This window comes from Myotis brandtii, unplaced genomic scaffold (genome assembly GCF_000412655.1).
Source record: "Myotis brandtii unplaced genomic scaffold, ASM41265v1 scaffold953, whole genome shotgun sequence".
Lineage (NCBI taxonomy): Eukaryota > Metazoa > Chordata > Mammalia > Chiroptera > Vespertilionidae > Myotis > Myotis brandtii.
In genome coordinates, this window is record NW_005371933.1 from 318,113 (window position 1) to 338,766 (window position 20,654).

The following is a 20,654-nucleotide window of genomic DNA, read 5'->3' on the forward strand; positions in this document are numbered from 1 at the left end:
AAAAAATTAAATAAGTACTAATAACATTCTTTGCATACAGGTACCCCCTCCTTTGAGAGTTCTTGAAATGTTTGACAAATGGGAAGTTTCATATGAAAAGAGTTCTTACAAATAAAAATTTTTTTGTAAGACCATGTAATAGAAAATGGGATAAAGAATGTTGGTAGCCGAAACCGGTTTGGCTCAGTGGATAGAGCGTCGGCCTGCGGACTAAAAGGTCCCAGGTTCGATTCGGTCAAGGGCATGTACCTGGGTAGCGGGCACATCCCCAGGGGGTGTGCAGGAGGCAGCTGATCGATGTTTCTCTCTCATCGATGTTGTTTCTAACCTATCTCTCTCCCTTCCTCTCTGTAAAAAATCAATAAAATATATTTTTAAAAAAAGAATGTTGGTAGATTATTCACATAAGAAGTATGTGAATAAACATGTAAAAAATGTTCGACCTCACACAAAAGTCTAAGAAAACCAAATTGAAATAAATCTGTAAGCAATGTGATAAAATCATACATCACAGGAATATTCAAAACCACTAAGACTTTACAAACTATAACTTATTTGATTTACCAAAGTCTTATTTGAAAATGACCACACTTACTGTCCAACATAGTATCTAATATCCACATGTGACTAACTAACATTTACTTTGACTTAAAAATCACTACATTAAATTAATACAAAGCAACATAGCAACCAAGAAATTAATCAAGGAGATTGGAAAGCATTTCAACCTTATGTAAAGTATTTCTAATACGCACACAAAATTTTCAAATGATTTCAGGGGTCCTCAAACTACGGCCCGTGGGCCACATGCAGCCTGCCGAAAACATTTATCCGGCCCGCCGGGTGTTTTTCCCGCCGCTGTGTGCATAGGAATTTGTTCATAGTTTTTTTTTAAACTATAGTCCGGCCCTCCAACGGTCTGAGGGACAGTGAACTGGCCCCCTGTTTAAAAAGTTTGAGGACCCCTGATAGATTCATGGGTCACCTTTCAAGACATTAAGGCAAGTAAGTTGTGAAATACTTGCCTCACACAGGGCAATGGAATTTTTAGAAACTTTTCTTTACTCCTTCAAAAGAGCTTAGTGAAGTCCAGAGCTACAGGAATGGAAGAGGAACAGAAAGAGAGAATTCCACATGGGGGAGCGAGGGGGGAAAGGAAGAGGTTATTTGTTCCCAGGGAGTGAGAAATGGGAAAGGGAGACCGCTTCCTTTCAAAGTTCTTTTCTCAGAGTAAAGTGCACCCTAATCTTCTCAAAATGCCCGTGTCATCTTCCTGTTTGAGTTAAGAACATCCTTCCGAGCAATATAATTAGGAAGGATTAGCTGCTGCATAAAGAGGCTTTGAACAAATTAAGAAAGAATGAAGTCTCACTTTAGATTCTGTCCATCCAGTCTCCAAATACCAGCGCTGGCAAAGCACCAACACCAGGCAGAGACTAAAAAGGCGGCACTTTGAAAGCAATCAGGGTGATGTGTATGTCAAGACAGCCCTACAATGAGAAAGTTTCAAAAATAAATTCCGTACGTGTGACACACAGTCCAGCTAATCTTCAAATATTTGGCAACAGCTTCTACACTGGTGACTTCCTATAATGAAGTAATCGTCACATTTTCTTCATGAGATAGAATATGCTTTGACTAAGTGAACCTTGATTGTTTTGAAAATAAACAATTTTTTTTTCTGACAACATTGATTCACTTAAAATTTATGAAACGAAAATGTCTCACTTCTCTATCCTTATTTATAAAAAAAAAAAATACTTCAAAATATTGTGCAAAATTTTTTCACAATTTTGATTTAAAAAAAAAAAAGCCAGACTATGGCATATGAAAGATAGCAAAGAGAACGTGGAATAAGAGGTCAGGTTCAGCCCTAGCCAGTGTTGCTCAGTGGATAGAGTATCGGCCCAAGGACTGAAGAGTCCTGGGTTCAGTTCCAGCACGTACCTTGGTTGCAGGCTCAATCCCCGGGCCTGGTCAGGCATGTGTGGGAGGAGATGTGTCTCTCTCACATCCATGTTTCTCCCTCTGTCTCTGCCCCTCCCTTAAACTCTCTAAAAATCAATGGAAAAATATCCTTGGGTGAAGATTAACAACAACAAAAAAAGAGGTCAGGTTCAGGTCACAGCTCTGCTTCTACCTTCCTGTGTGACCCTGGGAAGACATTCACCCCTGTAAGTTAGAAAACTTCATGGTCCGAGCTGGTTGAAAATTTTGGAAGATGTAAAAACAAAACAAAACAAAACAAACACCCTAATATACTTGTTCTATTTTCCATGATGCTCAAATAACTTCCCAACAGGACAAGAATCCACAGTAATTCTCTTCAAAGATACTGATATTGTAAAATCCTCCTTTGCTTTCGGAACAGCGCGCTCCGTGAATCACACCCATCATGCTGGCATCACATGAACACAGTGACAGATGAAGTTTGCCTGCTGTCCCCGGTTCCTTCCTATGAGAGTTGAGCCAATTCTGCATCAAAGTTCAAATTATTAATATTTAATTAAATACTTATGAGGCTTACAAAGTTCAAGCGCAGAAACTGGCTTTACAGTGTCAGTGTCTGGAATTTTCCCACGAGACGGGCGGCCAGGGCTCTGCCGTCACCTCTGTGTGTGACCTAGGAAGCGCAAGGAGCAGGAAGACCTAGCACTGCGAGGTCCGAGCACTGAGTGGAGTCTGACCAATGAGAACTCCTGGTGACACTGACAGGTACACGCAGGCGGGGCCCACCATCACACCGAGGGAGCGTGGGAGGAGGGGACGCCCAGCCCGAGCTACTATCCTGCCCTGGGGAGTGGGGTGGCTGGGTAAACGTGTGCCTGCTCCCATCAGTGACCCTTGGAACTGGTCTCTTCTCATTACTTTGGGGAAACTGAGGCAGCCTAGAAGATGTGCTACCTGCCTTGCATTCCTGCACAGTCAGACTTTGCCATTGAGAGCAGTCCCGTGTGATCACCCTCATTGACTCATTCACCAAGTAAGCGCAGGGCCAGGTGGAGGAAAGCACAGGAACTGCAATGAATGCTGTGGGGGGGGCTAAGAAAGTCTCCCCAGGGAGTAACGGGCAGCAGAGAATGCTTCCCAGAGGAAACCGAAATCAGGAGGATGAGCAGGTGCTGATTAGGGGAGAAGAGAGTGTGCATGGGGCACAGAGGAGGGGGGTGAGGGCGGAAGGGTGAGAGGCAGAGAAAATGTGCCAGGAAGGATGGCAGGGTCAACAGCTGCCTGTGTATGGGGACAACCAGGGGGAAGGGGACAAATGAGACCAGGCAGCCTGATCCCCCGGGAGTGGGGAACGGGTCTTTATCCGCAGAGCACTGAGAAGCCAGGGCAGGGCAACAGGAGACTTACCTTTTGAAAATATCCCTCTAGTTGTGGACACAGGTTTGGGCTTAATTCTCTCATACTTTATAAAGCCCCGAGCGCTTGGGACAGAGGGGACAGTCAAAGCCGCCTGCCCCCCCCCTTTCCCCCCCAACAGGAAAGCGCACCTAACTCCAATGGGAACGTTGTCCAATCCACTGTTTCGTTCCCAAAAAACTGTCTCCTTCCCACCCGCCCCACCCCCCAACCCGCTGGCCTTTCTGGTCCCTCCCACTCTCCTGCACAACACTTAAACCTCTTGTCTGAAAATAGCAGTCCTGGCTAACGACAGACATTTTCTCCTGGATCAGCAAATCTAGGGGTTCTCTTTTCCGTGCGTGTAAGTAGACATTCTTTCCACTTAGAAGCTCTTGCCTCCAGGACCATGAGACCAGCCCTTTCTGCTGGGTCCTCTCTAACACATCTGAGGCACAAATAAAGAGGCAGAAATAAACTCGACGTCAAGAACCTCAGTAAAAGCATACCTACCATGTAGGCTATTTAACGTTGCTTTTTATTTCCTACTTGGGCATGTTTTATGTAACCTGAGGTGTTCTTGTCCCCTCCCTCACACAGAACTCACATCTTATTGGCTCTTTATTCTGATCCCAAAGAGCTGCTATAAAAATGTGGTCTTAAAATGTAGTCTACACTCTGCTCAAATGAAAACAAACTCTTCGGCCAAGGCAAACAAGGAAAGAGGATTTAGTGCGACCCCAGAGGCACCCTGGAAGGATTCAGGCGCAGTATCTATGGAATGTCGAACACAGCCAAATGTGATTTTTACTGTAATCGGCACAACACCCCAAGTCGGGCTCTGAAAATCGTTCTTGCATTTGACATCAGCCTTGCAGGCCTGGCCCACAGCGCACGGGTCCCACGGGTCAGCCAAACTGTGTTCTGTTCCAACCGCTTCTCGGTGGATTCACGGGTGTTTCAAGCCCGGTTCTACTGTCGGTTTGCAGGCGGTCCTCTGACAACAAATTAATTCAATTGTCGTGCACAGATTTATTTCCACGTCCAAGAATAATCCTATGGGAAACACTTGATCAGGCTTAAGGGCCACAGTGTAATTGTCGTAGAGAGGGACATCCCTAGCCCCCTCCCACTCCTGTCCCTTCCCAACTCCTCCTACTCAGAGTCCACAGGCCACTTTGTGTAGTGGGTGGGGCCACTGTACGCCAAAAGCCACTTATTAATGAGTGATGTGGACGTTTCAATCCCTAGTCCCATGAGCCGGGCCCTCCTGGTGTCTGGTCATCTCAAGGCCTTGATTTCTTGATTCCCCCCTTCCACCCACAAGTGCCTGAGTGTGCTGGTCCCAAGATTTCAGAGAACAGTGGGGGCCACAGTTAGGCCTTAAATCTATGTGATGTATTTAAATCTAACTCTCTTTTATGAGAGTCACAGGGCTGGCTCTGCAACTCATTGAAGGGTCTAGTGATAATTATTTACTATCCCTGTGACTGCAGCTCACTCCTGAGTAGCAGGGAAGATTGGCAAGACTGGGTCCCTGGTAAAATACTGCAGGATTTGCCCCTCCCCGCAAAGATGTCTATGGACTACTTCTCTGAACCTGTGAGCGGGAAATGACAATTCAAGTTGCAGATGGAATTGAGGCTGACCATCAGCTGACCTTGAGACAGTGGTTCTCAACCTTCCTTATGCCGCGACCCTTTAATATAGTTCCTCATGTTGTGGGGACCCCCAATTTCATTGTTACAAATTGGACATAATTAAAGCACAGTGATTAATCACAAAAACAATATGTAATTATATATGTGTTTTCCGATGGTCTTAGGCGACCCCTGTGAAAGGGTCGTTCGACCCCCAAAGGGGTCGCGACCCACCGGTTGAGAACCGCTGCCTTGAGATGAGGAAATTATCCTGGAGTGTTCCAGGGGACCCCACACAATCACAGGTGTCCTTAAAAGTGGAAGAGGGAGGCAGAGAGAAGGACCCAGCCCAACGCTGGTGGCTTTGGAGGTGGAAAAGGGGCCGCCAGACACAGAATTAAGGCGCCTCTGGAAGCTGGGAAAGAAAAGAAACATTCTCCCCTGGAGCCTCGGGAAGAACGCAGCCCTGCCAACATCTTGATCTTGGCCCAGTGACACCCATTCCAGACATCTGACCTCACAATTAGGAGACAATTAGTTTGTGTTAAGTCCCTACATTTGTGACAATTTGTTACAGTAGTGATAGGAAATGAATACAAATGCCATCAAAGAAAGAAGCAATGCAGACTTATTGCTTACAGACTGCCTCAACATGAATCCTGGCTCCTCACTCGCGAGCTACTCGAACTTCGGCAAATTGCTTAATCCTTCTGCACCTGAATCGCCTCAGCATGCAAAACAGGGATAATAATAGTATCTATCTCACATTCTTGTGAGAGGATTAAACGAGATAATATTTAGAAAGGACTTAATAGCTCCTGGCACAGAATAAACACTCAGTAAATATTAGTTGTTATTGTATATACTAAAGGCCCGTGCACCGGTGGGGTCCCTCGGCCTGGCCTTCGGGGATTGGGCCAAAACCCAGCAGTCCGACATCCCCCAGGGGTCCCGGAGTGCGAGAGGGCACTCTGCAAAGTTGCTGTCGCTCGGCAGCTCCTGCGTTGAGTGTCTGCCCCGTGGTGGTCAGTGTGTGTCATAGCTACGGGCCAGCCAGTCACTTAGGCTTTTATATATATAGATTGTTATCATAATAATAATTATTATTATTACATAGCAACAAAACACCATCCTGATTTCTAGCAATTAAATTGGGTAGCAAACTACCCTAGAACTTGCCCTTTTCAATTGCAGACTTGGAGTTTCCATACAATTCTTTGACCAGAATTTAAACCCAGTCAGTTACTGGTTGTATCTCAAAACTAATTTTGGCCAAGCTTTCCTCATGGGACCCTACAGGCTGAAGACAACTTGACTTCCCCTGCCCTTCGCCTACCTCTCCCACCCCCACCCCACAGTTCACTCCTCCTGCCGGTTCTCACTCAGGAGGAAACAGTTCCTTGCTTCCAGTTCCTTAAACACTACACCACCCCACCATTCCCCGCAAGTGCCTGGTTTCCTCAAACAACAAACCAGTGCTGACCCACAGATACCAGCATGATCGAACTTTACACGATGGATTATGAAGTCCTTCTCAAACCTTGACATCGCTATACCCAGTTGGACTTGGTTTTCTGATGAGTTCACAAAGGTCTTCTAGAATTCCCACTTATACCTGCCTACACAGCATCATTCATAAAAGCCAAAAACTGGGAAAATTCCAGACTTCCATCAAGAGAAGAATAAGTAATAAGTTGTAGTATATTCATATAATGGGCCAATCTTTGGCAATGTAAATGAAAACATAAAATGACATAGATGAATCTCACTGTCTGATTCATTTATATATAGTTCAGAAACAGACAGAACTAATCTCTGGTTAGAAGTCAAGACAGTGGCTCCTATCGGGAGCAGGGGAGGGAAGACCTAGAAACAGAAGCAATGCTCTGCTCTTCAGTGTGGGTGGTACACATAGGAGTGCGATCTCACTGTGGGAAATCACCAGGCTGTGTACACTTCTGATTTGTGGACTCCTCTCTATGCAATGTCAATTTAACTTCAATTTTTAAAAAGGTTATAATAAATGCATGTAAAAGGTTGAAATGAGTCATTGGTACAATTTTTAGTTCTCATCCTATGCCTAAAATGTCCTGAAATGAACACTCTACCCCTCTGCTTCTGTTCCACATCATAAAGCAGAGATCAAAACCTCCATCTTGCCCTGGCCAGTGTGGCTCAATTGGTTGGGCATCAACCCATGCACCAAAGATTGCTGGTCCGATTCCTTCCCACATCTGTGTTTCTTCCTCTCTCTCTCTCTCTCTCTCTTAAAATAAATAATAATAAAAATAAATAAAATTCTTTTTAAAAAAGCCTCCATCTCATAGACTGGTTGGGCAGATCAAATACAACAAGGAATACAAAGTACTTTGCAAAATGTTCAGGGTTTTACAAAGGCAAACAGTATATTCCCAGACAAAAAGGAAACTTCTGCAATATAAGCATACATGGGACAATCCTTGGACAGGGATTTAGACATTTACATTGTTTTCTCCAGGTAAACATTTACTGTAACCCCGCTGTGTACCTACGCAGCTAGAGATGAAAAACTGTGTAGCTATGATCATGGTAAGTACGGGAAGCACAGAAGCGAAGCCTGGGGGAGTGTGGACAGAGTGAGGGTTGGGGGTAGGGATCCACACCGAGCAAAGTGCCCCTGCAGTCGCAGACCATTTGGGGAAACTGTCTGTTTGAGTACTGGCCATTTCCTTGGCTTCTTTCAAAAGTTCAAATGTCCCAATCTCAACTACTAGTGCTACAAAAAGCTTGAACCTTCTCCCTACAGTTTTCACTGTTGGTGTAGTTTCACTGCTGGAGGGTTTTGGGGTTTTTTCTTTAGGGCTATGAGAGAGTCCAAATAGAGGGAACAACTTTACATCTTGCCGTTGTTGTTGCTGGTAATGAGGAGAACAGAATAAGTCCAGGAACATTCCACAAACTCTCCCATCCTTGTCAGGGTCACAGCATATAGTTTTCTTTAAGACCTAACCACAGTGAGAGGAGGCCGAGAACTTCTCCGCGGCACCGACGTCACCCAAGGCTGCCTCCAATCCACTGACCCCGGGGAAATGAGGAGAATTCACTTCTCAACACCTTTGAAGGTGCAACCCATCAACTCCATGTGGATTTTAAAGGACCTTCTCCGTATCACTTGATAAATGCTCGATGCGTTTGAATTACTCCCGCCTTATAAAAGGATGTTTTCTAATTTGCTTCTTTTCCCTTCCCCACATCCCTGGGAAGATGATGCCGGACAGAGGGACAGTCAATGACACTGGATAAATGCAGTCCCCTCAAGTGATTTGAGACAGGAAAAAACTAATTTTTCCCGAGAAGCTAGCCACAACCCTTTGGAACACCAGGATACCACAGATGATGAAAGTAGCCAGCCCCAGGGAAGAAAAAAGACTGGACCCATGTGAGCTCTCGAGATAGATTTGACATCATATCCTGAGTAAAACCAGGCTTCCTTCTCCAGCCGAAAGAGAGCGGACTGGGTACCTTGTCTCCTGCAGAAGTGCTTCCGCCTGACACAGTGCAGATAACAGCTCCCCACTTGGCAAAGCCCAGCAGGCAATTTCACACCAGTCAAAGCAGCTCCATGGAGCAGCAGGAGGGCCAAAAACAAACTTTTATGGGAAACCTCAATGTATTCATGTGAATAATGATACTGGCAGGTGAGGAATAAGCTCTGGAAAGCTAAAGAGTTTTGAATGCTGTTCCCTCGTGGAGTCTCCCAGCCACGACTTACAAGAATTAACACCTTTTTAAACAGGTAACTCAAGACAAGACCTGTGACTGAACAGTGGCAATTCTCCAAATACACTGACAGCGACATGGGAATAACATCTATAGGATGCAACTATGAGAGTAGCCTGAAGGGTTAACATGGACTTTCTAAAGAACCCAACGTTATAAAGTTAGGTGCAGATTCAGAGCATCAGAAAAGGGGCTGCCAGAGTGTGTTTGCAGCAAGATGACCCGTCATTTATTCCTTTTGTCAGCTCATGAAGTAGCCATTACTTTTTTTTTTCCCATTTTGTTTCATTGTGTCTTTTTGGAATTGCTTGGTTGACATCTTAGTCTTTAAAGTGGGTTTCAAGCAATCTTTAGAACTTTTTATTACAACTAGTCTTCATCTACATCAAGTTCCAATCCATTCGTGTCCTCGATGTGGTCATTTTCAAATACATCCACAAATTCTTTGCTATTTCTCCCTTCAAGAAATACAGCTAAATTCCTCTCCCTTGGAGGGTGGTCTGACTTGGCGACTCACTTCTGATGAGTAGAATAAGGGAGAAGTGAAAGTACGCCGTTTCCCAGACTGAAGACTGAAATGGCCCGGTGGCTGTGTCCTAGCTCGCTCCAGCATGGGGTCACTTGCACTGGGAGGCCAGCATCATGTCGTGAGGACACTCAAGCATCTTAAAATAAGATAACTCGAGAATTGTTACATTTCTCAAAAGTGGCAAAATGGCCCTATCATCTGAGCTTCCTTGGCAGTTTGATTAAATATGAGTTCAGGTGATCGTGTCATTCCCTAAATTCATCGGTGGGCCAACTTCCCCCTCCCTGTGCCTCCCTCTCAAGTGATAGCCACCTATTTCAAAATCTCCTTAAGAACAGAACTGGATCTTGTGCATCTTAATACTCCCTGCAGTGCCCAAGTAACAGGGCAACCTATAAAAGGTTTTCAAGAAATTATCAGGACTGGTTAGTATCTCAGGCCATCTCTTCTCCTTACCCAAAAGCACCCAGTAGACATGACGTCTCTGAAGCACATTATCTAGAGGCATACCTGGGAAACAGGGCAGACGTGGTCCCCCAAATGGTGTGATGCAATGCCGTGGCTCACACAAACTTGCTGGTTTCCTGGTGCATGTAAAAGTTATGCTTGCAATATACTGTAGCCTATTAAGTATGCAATAAATAGCATTCTGTCTAAAAAATGTACATGACTTACTTTAAAAATTCTTTATTGCTAAAAAATACTAACCACCATTGAGCCTGTTGGGAAAATGGCACCAACAGACTCACTCAACACAGGGTCGCCACAAACTTTCAATTGGTAAAAAAAAAAACACCCAAAAAAAACCGCAATATCTGAGGGGCGCAATAAACCAAGGTGCAATAAAGGGGAGCGCAATAAAACAAGGTATGCCCACAATGACTTCTATTTTCTCAACGCCAAGTTAGAGCTGAAACCTTAGCCTCCTCTTTGACTCACAACATTCTTGTCCAAATTATACCACTGTTACCAAAAAAAGAAAAAAGAAAAAGTTTGCTCCTTTATTTGACGTCTGACATATGGTTCTCACTAACAACCCATACATACATATCACAGAGGGTCACAGTCTAACAGTGGATGGTGCTATTCAAGATGAATGATGTCGCTTGTAAATGACTTCACAGTTTATGTAAGTAACGACGCTGGAAAAAAATAATTGCCGTGCACAGCAATCTGACTCTGAGTGCCAAGGCATAGTTCAACGCAGAACGGTTTTGGAGATCCAGAACAATGCTGGGAGATGCCTCAGTGTGATATAACCGAAGCTTTACATCACTTCAAGGACACAGTTACATTCGTGTTCTGGCACCAAAAAGCACCACAATCCTTTACAGAAGGGGTCAGCAAACCACAGCTCATGGGCCAAAAAGCTAGCCCACGGCCTATAAGCTAAGAATGATTTTTGCATTTTCAAAGGGTTGAGGGGAGGAAAAAAATCAAAAGAAGAATGATATTGGGTGACATGTGAAATTTATATGACATTCAAATTTCCATAGCCATAAATAAAGTTTTATTGGAGCAGTCACACGTTCATTTCAGCATCGTCTGTGGCTGATGTTGCGTTATGACAACAGAACCAAGGAGCTGCGACAGAAACCGTATGTCCCCCAACGCCCAAAAGATCTGAGCCTTCACTGAAGTTGGCCACCCTCCACTTCAGGGCGTGGATGCTGGGTCCTGCTGCCTCCACTCACAGCCTCGTGCTTATTCTCCCTAGTCTGCCTACATTTTAATCCAAACACTTATTATTATTAATTATTATTATTATGGCCTTGAACAAGTTACTTAACCACACTGCACCTCATTGTCCTCATCTGTAAGTGGGGTTAATAACAGTGCCTCACTTGGGGTCATTGTAAGTTGTAAGTTAATAATATACACAAAGCATTTGAAACAGTACCTGGCTAAGTCACTAAGTATTAGTTAGGAAAGCTGTTACTAAGTACTAATTATAACTACTATTCCTTCTTGCTGAGAGTTGCAGGATATAAATATTTTCCAAATAAAATGCTCACCATGTAGTTAGATTTCAAACTAGCCCCTTCCCCAATCTACTTATCACGGCAGAAGTGAAGTGGGAGACAATAAGAAATGAGAGAAAAATGAAGAAAACCAGAAAGAAGAGGACTGAGGAGGGAATAAAAAGAGAAAGAGCAAGTTAGAAGGACCCCACTCCGCGGGGACAGTAGGTGGCCTCTTCAAACGGGAAGTATAAATTAGGGTAATTTCATCCATAGGAGCAGATTGAATAACGCCTGTGGGCGGACTGGATCCTAATCACCACGTGGACCCTGTTCCTAGGGGGGAGAAAACACTGGAAATTCCAAGCTTACAAATGAACTCCTGGGTCAAGCCCGAGCTTAAGCTGAGGACTTCCTGTATTTTACATTCCTAGGCAAATGACAAGTGATAGTTGCGGTCAATCCTGTGTCTTGTTATCCACGCGGAGCAGCTAATTAAAAGGCACCGATCTGCGCCAGGGTCCCGGGCAGCCGAGACGCGCTCCTCGTGCGACGCAGAGGGGCACCGGGAAACCAGCCTTGATCCAGGGTCTCATCCTGTTCAGAACAGCACTTCCCAACGCTCAGAAAAGGCCTCGTCCCCATAAATAGAACACAAGCTCATTCCCCAAAGACGCTCCTGCACGGCAGCTGGCGGGTGCACTTCACCTGCTCCTGAGGCCGGGACATTCCCTTCCCGAGGCCTCACTTCCATCGGAATACCTTCTCTGTGCAGAGTGGGGTCCCTACCTTCTCCATGCAGCTTTAAAAATCACACTATGTCTCTTTTCAAATTATTATTTCAAAACTCGAGAGCACTCCCTCCCCAAAACAAGGATTTTTAAACTCACAGCTCCACCATAATCAAACAATTCTCTCTCCTATTCCCTTCCACCCCGGCTCCCTGTAATCTCCGCTCCTGCTCTGGTCTGTGCTTAAAGTAAAACTTCCCTGCAGAGGCTAAACGCACACATCGAGTATTTCTCAGAGACGTGGAGTGTGAGCATAACATGTGAAACCTTAAGGAAAGGGAAGACAGACATTACTACGCAAGTGCTTGCTGCACACTGTGCAGAGAAAGGAGAGTGGTTTAAAGCGTGATTCATCTAAGAGAGTAATTAAGATGCCCCCAGGCCGGAGGCAAGTTCAAAACACTCACTGAGAATGTATCTGCTGGGCGAGTCCCACGGACGGCTTGGGCTTGAGGGTCAAGGTCATCTGGGCCACGGGGCTGACCCTTGGGAGGGTGTCTGCCTTCTTCGATGAAGTGTGCTTCGCTGCTTGCTCAGGAGGGACCCAGGAGGCCGCAGCCCCGGGACCCTGCCCTGCAAACACTGGCGATGAGGTGTCCTGGGCGGCTGTCATCTCACAGGCTTTGCCCTTGGTCCCTGGTTTGCACACACAGAGTTGAGGCCGAAGACACATCCCTCCATTCTGGCACGGTGGCACACAGCTGGCTGCAGAAGGATAACAGGAAACACATTGGAAGGAAAGCATTACAGACTTTACGAATTCTTCCGAAGGCTTAGCAGCAGCATCCATCAATAGTCACCAATAAAATGAAACCCTACTTAAAGATGTGAAGATGATGAAGGTAGTGATGGCAGCTAACGTTTATTAACATCTTTCTATGTTTCGGGCACTGTTCTACTACATATCAATAAATTTGCCCGGCCAGCGTAGCTCAGTGGTTGAGTGTTGACCTATGAACCAAGAGGTCATGGTTCGATTCCCCGTCAGGGCACCTCCCTGGGTTTCGGGCTCCATCCCCAGTGTGGGGCATGCAGGAGGCAGCCGATCAATGATTCTCTCTCATCATTGATGTTTTTCTCTCTCTCCCTCTCCCTTCCTCTCTAAAATCAATAAAAATGTATTTTTTAAAAATTTTAATCCCCCAGCAACCGTTTTAGTAGATATTTTATTCTGCCCATTGTACTGATGAAGGAGTTTTATAGCTGCCAAAGGTCACACAATGATTAGTAGAGGAAGGAGCTGGGGTTTTTATCCAAGCGAAGTAGCTGCTGAGCCATCATTCTCATCACTTTACTCTAGCTGCCTCTCAGAAATGCATCAGAAACTCGGAAAACTTATGAAAACGCTCTGCCCTTCTTTCTAAACGGTGCCCTGTGGCGTCAGTTTAAACTTTAGGCATCCAGATAAGACTTGGCAAAGTAACAAAAGCCCACGCCCAACCACAGCCCCCTCAAAAAGTGCTCCAGACTTCATCTTGCACGAGCCACCAGAGCTCAGAGACAATCTTTCAGAAGTGGGGTCCAGCCCACTTTTTTTTTTACGTGAGAGAAATTCAAGATTTAAAAGGTTGAGAGTCGCCCAATATACATTTTTATGCATTTGCCAGTGCACTGTCCATCATCCCTAATTTCATAATGAAAGGCAACCCAACAGAAACAGTCTCCTCATCTCCTACTTTCGAGGATGTGTGTACTTTGCATCACCAGGCTTGTGGCCAAGCAGAATTTTAAGTCAGGAGGGCTCTTTGTCTCCGGCACAGTAAGTGGATTTTATCGGTCCCGTGGGAGTGCACATGTTACTGACATCAGTTTTATTAGGTTAATGTCATTGGCCTACAAACAGCATTTCTTCAGCCCCTTCTTTATTTGTCCAAGTACAGGTGTGTAGGCCAACCTTTGGCCATCAGTGCACCTTGGACTGAAACTCTTGGTCCTGAGGGAGACAAGACTAAATCTCCCTTAACATTCAATGCAAGATTCAGTCCACAGACAACTGTGAAGTGGGTGAGGGGGATGAGCCAGAGGAGGCTCAATATGGAAGATGGAAAAAGCCTGAAACCTACTGATTTTCTTTAAAAGAGAGACGACACTCTTCCCATCTTTCTACAATATGAGTCCTATTAGTTATAGCAAATAATGACAAGAAATGAGTGTCAAGTGTCAGAACACTGAGCTGACAAATTTTCCAAAAGTTGAGAAGGCTTCTTAAAAAAGAAAAAGAGAAGAAAGAGGGAGAGGGAGAGGGAGAAGGAGAGGGAGGGGAAGGGAGAGAGAGGGGGAGAAAGGGGGGGGGGGGAGAGCGAGAGAGAGAGAGAGAGAGAGAGAGAGAGAGAGAAAGGAAGACAGACGCAGCCAGCTCCCTAGGTGACCTTGGGGCAAGTTACTTAACCTTGGCCTCTGCACCTGTACATGTTTGGGGGCAGAGGGAGGGCAGTAGCTGCTTGTTCTAAAATGGTCCCCACGGGTCTTCCCATATGAGGCTTCTAGAATTCAAAGTCAAACACGATGCACTTCTGGAGTTCAGGATTCTCATTTATCAGCGCTTTCCTGGCGGGTAATCATCGGGTCCCTTCTGGGCCGTGGGTATTTATGGAATGTCCCTGAATGGAAACAGGCTCCACCCGGGGAGAACAGCAGCGGCCGTGAGCGAGGACTGACTGGCTTCCACAGCCAGCTCAGCCAGAGAGCCCCTCGGGCACTTTCATGTGTGCATTCTCCTCATGCTTTCCATTAGAGCCGCGGTTCAGTTTAACATCTGAGAGTGATTTCCGCTGCTCCTCCCTCCCAAGGTGTAGCCTGCTAATCCCCCAGGGAGGCTGCCCAGACAGCGCAGCCTGCAGAAGCTGGTACCTGTGGAGGCCAAGGCCTGGAGTCCCCCCTGTCCACCCCACACCCCGAGTGCCCCCCCCCCCGAGTGCCACTGAGAAGGCACAGTAAGACCTGTCCTTGGGAGGACATGGAGGGATTACAAGTGAAAAAGGGCAGAGATTGTTCTTAACGCTTCAAATGCTGTATGTGGTAGGGGGACAGGGAAAGAATAATAAGAGAAAGAATTTAAACCACAAAAATTTTCTACTGGAAGAAAAAGAACATGGTATGTAATCGTGTGACTCTGTGTAAGACCTCCCTCTTGCAGTGAATTGTGAAAGGACAGTGAGGAGGAGGATTCGACAATTTCCTCTTCCTCCCACCCCACGAGGTTCTGGCAGCAGCCCCTTGGAGCAGGCAGGCAGAAGGGGCTGCCTTAAACTGGGGGGTTTTGGGGGGGCAGATTCCCTAACTGCCAAGACAAGCCCCTCACCTGACATGAGAAGCAAAACTCATGTCCCGCAACCAGACTTCACCAAGCCCTCTCTCCTACCATACTTGGGCCTCAGGCAGCAGTGGTTCTCACACGGCACTTCTCAGCGTGTGGCGCCGGGACCAGCAGCAGCATCGCCTGGGAACACTTCCGAGGTGCCCTTTGTCAACTGCTCCGTCCAGAACTGGAGCCCAGCAGCCTGACCGCCCTCCCGGTGGGTCCGACGCACACTTGAGTTTGCAAACCACTGACAGACAGCATTTAGAAGCACAGGCTTCCACCAGCCGATTTTTTTGAGGATTTCTATTTTTATCATGGCAAGTTTAGTGTTTGCACACTACCCGTGCTTTCATTGCATTGAATCCTTGCTGTGATAAAAGTGTTTGTTTTATGTGGCCCTTTTATGTTGAATGCAAAAAATAAAAATAAATGTTTCACGGGACCAAATTCTCAAGATAAATATGGGTCCCTCCCAAGAGTTTAGACATATGGTCACCATCGACTTCATGGCCGGCATAAACATGTGCAGGCATTTATGAGAACACTGCTATTCTGAGGTGTTGGGCTATGTGGAATATTACACATACATATTACAGAAGTACTTTGAACAGGTTGTTTCCACCATCTGATTCTGCATTTTCCTGGCCAGCTGTGGGTCAGCACCATGAGTCACCATTACATGAAGATCTTATCAGAGGGCTGGGAAGTGGGTCTCAGGCTCGGCTGCACCTTAGAATCAGCTGGGAGCTTTGAAAACTCTCAGAAACCCAGGCCTGAGATGGGAGAGGGGTGAGGAGAGCGGTGAGAAGGGGGAAGGGATTGAGATGTACAAACTGCCAGTTATGAAGACAGTTGCAGGAATGTAAAGCACAACACAGGGAATAGAGTCCATGATACTGTAATAACTACGTACGGTGTCAGATGGGTACTAGGTTTATCGAGGTGATCACTTTATAAATTATATAAATGCCTGATCACCAGGTTGTACACCTGCAACTAATTATTACATGTCAACTGTCATTGAACATTTTTTACATTAAAAATAAAAAAAACAAGGCCCAGGCCTAACGCCAGCAAACTGAATCAGAAACTCTGGGGGATGGAGCTCAGGCATCAGGATCTTTACTCTGTGTTACATCTCCCAGTGACTGCAACGGGCAGCCAAGCTTGAGAACCAATCGGTCAGGGAACAAAACCCTCATCCAGACTGCGGACAGACCAGTCTTCCTAAAATGTAGCTCTCTAGAATTTTCCCTCCTTCATTCAACAACTTTCAGCACATTGTAGCTGCCCCTGAAATACATCGAGACCCTCTACATCTAGCCCCACCCCACCCCCACCATCACTGGCCCCTCGCCCATCCCTGCAGAAGCTCCCCACTCACCTGCACACAGGTGACCCATCCTGAAGCAGGGCCCTTGGAGTTCTGCTCTTCTGAAACCGCCCCCCCCCCTTTCTATGAGGTCTTTCCCAAACGCTCCCCACCCACCGTGATCTTTATATCACCTGAACTTCTGTCCCACTTCATATGTGCTTTCACTTATTATTAAGCATCTTTTAACACGGTTCTCTTAATGCCCAACTGGATTCTAAACTGTGCAGTCAGACCATTGGCTTCTGCAGAACTTATATGCTCAAGGACGGGAGCCTGAACTTCACCTTGGTTGAATGACTGATGTGAATGTAGAGACACTCCTTTGCTAAGGATGCTGGGATGTCAGGACATCTGTAAAGGGAAGGTAACCAATCAATGGGCTCTTAATGCATTCCATAATAACACCCGCACCTCCAGACTTAGTTTGCATGTTGTTGGACCAAAGAGTCTCCAAACCCTCCAAGATGTTTTAAAATCACAATTATGTTAAAATATACTCTGCTCACGTATAAGGAAGGTCTGTAGTGGCATTTGACAGTATGCTTGTTAAAGAAAGTTCCAGAAGCTCAGGCCCCTTGGGATCTAGAGGAACTCTGAAGGGAGGTCATTCTGAAACAACTGGTCAAGGACTGACAGAAGAGAATATAGCAATGGGCTGGGGGAGCGGCGACAAGCTACTGAACTTCCAGCACAAACACATGTAAAGGGAATTCGCCCAAGAAGCTCAAGTGCAGTAGAAACAAGAAGAGCTTCTGAGAGATACTCCGTTTGTGAAAGGACGTGTGGAGGGGGTCCCAACTCACAAAGCAGATAATCCAATGAAAGGACGCAAGGTAAGCACGCTGAGTTAACCCTCTAACTACCCCCTCCATTCCAAACGCAACAGCGATTCTGAAAGGTGTTTGTTTTTAGGTTAAAAAGCTAGGTTTCCACGGTTGGCCAGGCTGGAATAACTGTTACCAAACAAGCCCTTTTTCCATAAACAACTAAAAGCATGGATGAAAGATACAAAACAGCTGTTGTTGAGCCCAAGACAACTAGCAAGTGAGGACAGTGAACCCTGAGAGAAGGAAACCAAAGAGGTGAGCCCACGAGCACCCCGACCGCCTGCAGCAGGCACTTTGCAGACTGAGGCACCAGGAGGCACCGAACGGAAAACGGTGGAGTCCTGAGCTGAGACCTCAGGAGGCTGAGCGGGAGCCTGCAGGGCGGGTGCTGGAGAGCAGAGACCTGCACACCCATAGCCTTGGGATCCCCCTGGAGCCTCCGCCCGACACTAAACGCACAGGGCCAGGGCGATGGCAATACATCTGCCTAAAGTGTTAGCAATGATTTAGGGAAACAGGAACTCATGTACTGCTCATGGGAATATATTTTATATCACCTCCGCAAAAGGCAATCTGGCAATACCTAGTAAGTTTCTAATGTGAAAACCCAACAATTTCACTTACAGGCTTGTGGAGATATATGCAGGAATCTTCACTACACACCAATTATGTGGGAAAATACTGGCATTGATAGATAAATTCATAAACTATGCTATATTCATTCATACAACGGAATACCATACAGCAGTTAAAACCATGAGCTGGACCTATCAAAATAGATGAACCCACCCTAGCCAGTTTGGCTCAGTGGATAGAGTGTCGGCCTGCGGACTGAAGGGTCCCAGGTTCAATTCCGGTCCAGGACACATGCCCTGGTTGTGGTCTTGATCCCCAGTAAGGGGCGTGCAGGAGGCAGCCATCAATGATTCTCTCTCTTCATTGCTGTTTCTATCTCTCTCTCCCTTTCCCTTCCTCTCTGAAATGAATTAAAATGTGTGTGTGTGTGTGTGTGTGTGTGTGTGTATACACATAAAATAGATGGACCCTGAAAAAATAACAATAACATTGCCTAAAATAAATCAATGTATATGATGTTATTTTATCATACTGTTACTTATGTGATCATATTATAATGTCTGTGTCAATAAATGACATAAAACAGTACTATTTGTTTTTATGGATACACAGGAAATCAGTAAAAGCATAAAATATGACTGGGTTCACACTAAGTTCATGTCAGTGATCACCTCAGGGAAGGAAGGGGAACAACAGTAAAGAAGGAAATAGGTCACTTTATGGGCATACTTTCCCTTTAAAAAAAAAAAGATGGGTAGCAAATATGACAACCAGTAGACCTATATTAACTATGGGTAGTAGACACATAAGGGTTTACTGTTATATCCTTTGTACTTTTCTGTATATTTTTCAGTTTTAAAAAACCAAAAAAAATTTTTAAAAATCCAACAAAGGCAACTGAGAATTGAAGGTAGTTAAACTTGTTCCTTAAGCACAAGGTGAAGGGGTGAAGATAAGGATGAGGTCAGTCAAGGTGGCAGAAACTGCCACCATGACAACCATGAACTCAATTTGCAAATACCGGGCTCGAAGAAAGCGGAGACCCCCACATCAAGACCTGGGTGAGCAGGATAGGCAACAAAATCGGGCTCCATCCATACCACCACGCTGGTCTCTGAAATCACTCCTTCATCATTTGAAACAGTCAAATTCTCAGCTTTCGCCCCCAACAGTAAACACCCTCGGATTTGTCCACATGTGAATCCGACTCCAGTTTGACAAGCTGTTCCTAATGTTATTTAAACGCTCTGTGACTGTATTTTTAGGAAGTAACCCATGCCCTGAAGCCCAGGCTCTGTTGCTTTTACTTCTAAAAAAGTCGCTCCTGGTTATATTTAAAACCGTCCCAGCGCACACGGGGCAAACAGTGTGACTCTCTGCCCCTTGCCTTTCTCTCTGAACAAGCTGCAGCATGCCCCCCGCATGTGTCCCGGGAGAAAGGAGTCTGACTGTGTCTCCTGTGATCACAGGCAGCAGGTGAGAAATTGCTTTGCTCTGCGTGTCTTCACAGTAATTCCCAGCTGCCCTCTGAAGTCACTCAATAACACTCAGTGATATCAGATCACAAGAAACCCAGCATGAGGTCACAGTTAGGTCTGCTCTAACTCCGTCTGCTCCGTGTACCAAACCCAAATAACTGCTGTACTTTCCGTGTAAATGTCTCTGGGCTAGCTTCCTCCAAAATCTCTAAAGAGCAAAGAATATTAGCATAACATCCCCATGCCTTTTCTCTCCAGCCTCGTGGGATAATGAAGAAGTCCACATCAGCGCGTTTTTTTAGGGAGGCAAACCAATCACCAATACTTACTAACCCTTAGGGGATCTGATTGTTATGAAAAGTCATGTGAAACGCTTCAGGGGTGGGTGTGTGCTTGGATCGCTCTCCCCCTCCAAGGCAGGCTGTCATACAGCACAGACTTTCTCCCCACCATTGATGTCCTACCCATTCCTTCGCTAATCTACACTCAAGTGACAACTTAACCAAGCAGACAGGCAGGTGGTCGGACACAGCACACAGTCTACAGAACGCAAGGCGCAAGGTTGTGTGATGTCCTGGGCCCCATCTGCCTAGTTCCCCGGGAGCTGCGTTCTGGAAGGCGGAGGTTCTCAGAGCCTGAGCTCAGCAGGAGTGGCTTGTTACCCTGTGACTGGATTTAAAGTAGGGGATTCCCAGGGTCAAACACACTCCGCCCAGTGCCATCAATAACTGTGAAATCACTCACGGAACAGGACATAATTAAAAGTCATAAGTCATGTGAATGGAAAACCCACCCGCAGTTTTTCAGGGTTCGGATTCTGGTCTTATTACTGCCATTTTATGAAGTTGTTTTGTTTTGTTTTTTAAGCCAGTGGGGGGAAAAGGAAAAGAAAACAAAGCTAAAGATCTACAGTTTAGACTATATAAACATGTAATTAAAAATAGCAAAAGTCCCCAGGCCAGGATTACTCAGTGGTTAGAGCAACTGCCCACTCACCTGAAGGGTCACGGATTCGATTCCCAGTCAAGGGCACACATCTGAGTTTTGGGTTCACTCCCTCCGCCCTCCCGCC

At 45.8% G+C, this 20,654-nt stretch overlaps 1 protein-coding gene across 1 annotated transcript in view; it reads right to left on the reverse strand.

Moving 5' to 3' along the window:
• The window catches only part of LOC106724749 (latent-transforming growth factor beta-binding protein 1-like), a 136,543-nt gene that overhangs the window by 83,196 nt on the left and 32,693 nt on the right, over window positions 1-20,654 (reverse strand). The window contains exon 2 of the mRNA XM_014533185.1: window positions 12,433-12,730. Within this exon, the coding sequence (XP_014388671.1) occupies window positions 12,433-12,698 (266 nt within the window). The 5' untranslated portion in view covers window positions 12,699-12,730. The remainder of the gene's footprint in view (window positions 1-12,432; window positions 12,731-20,654) is intronic.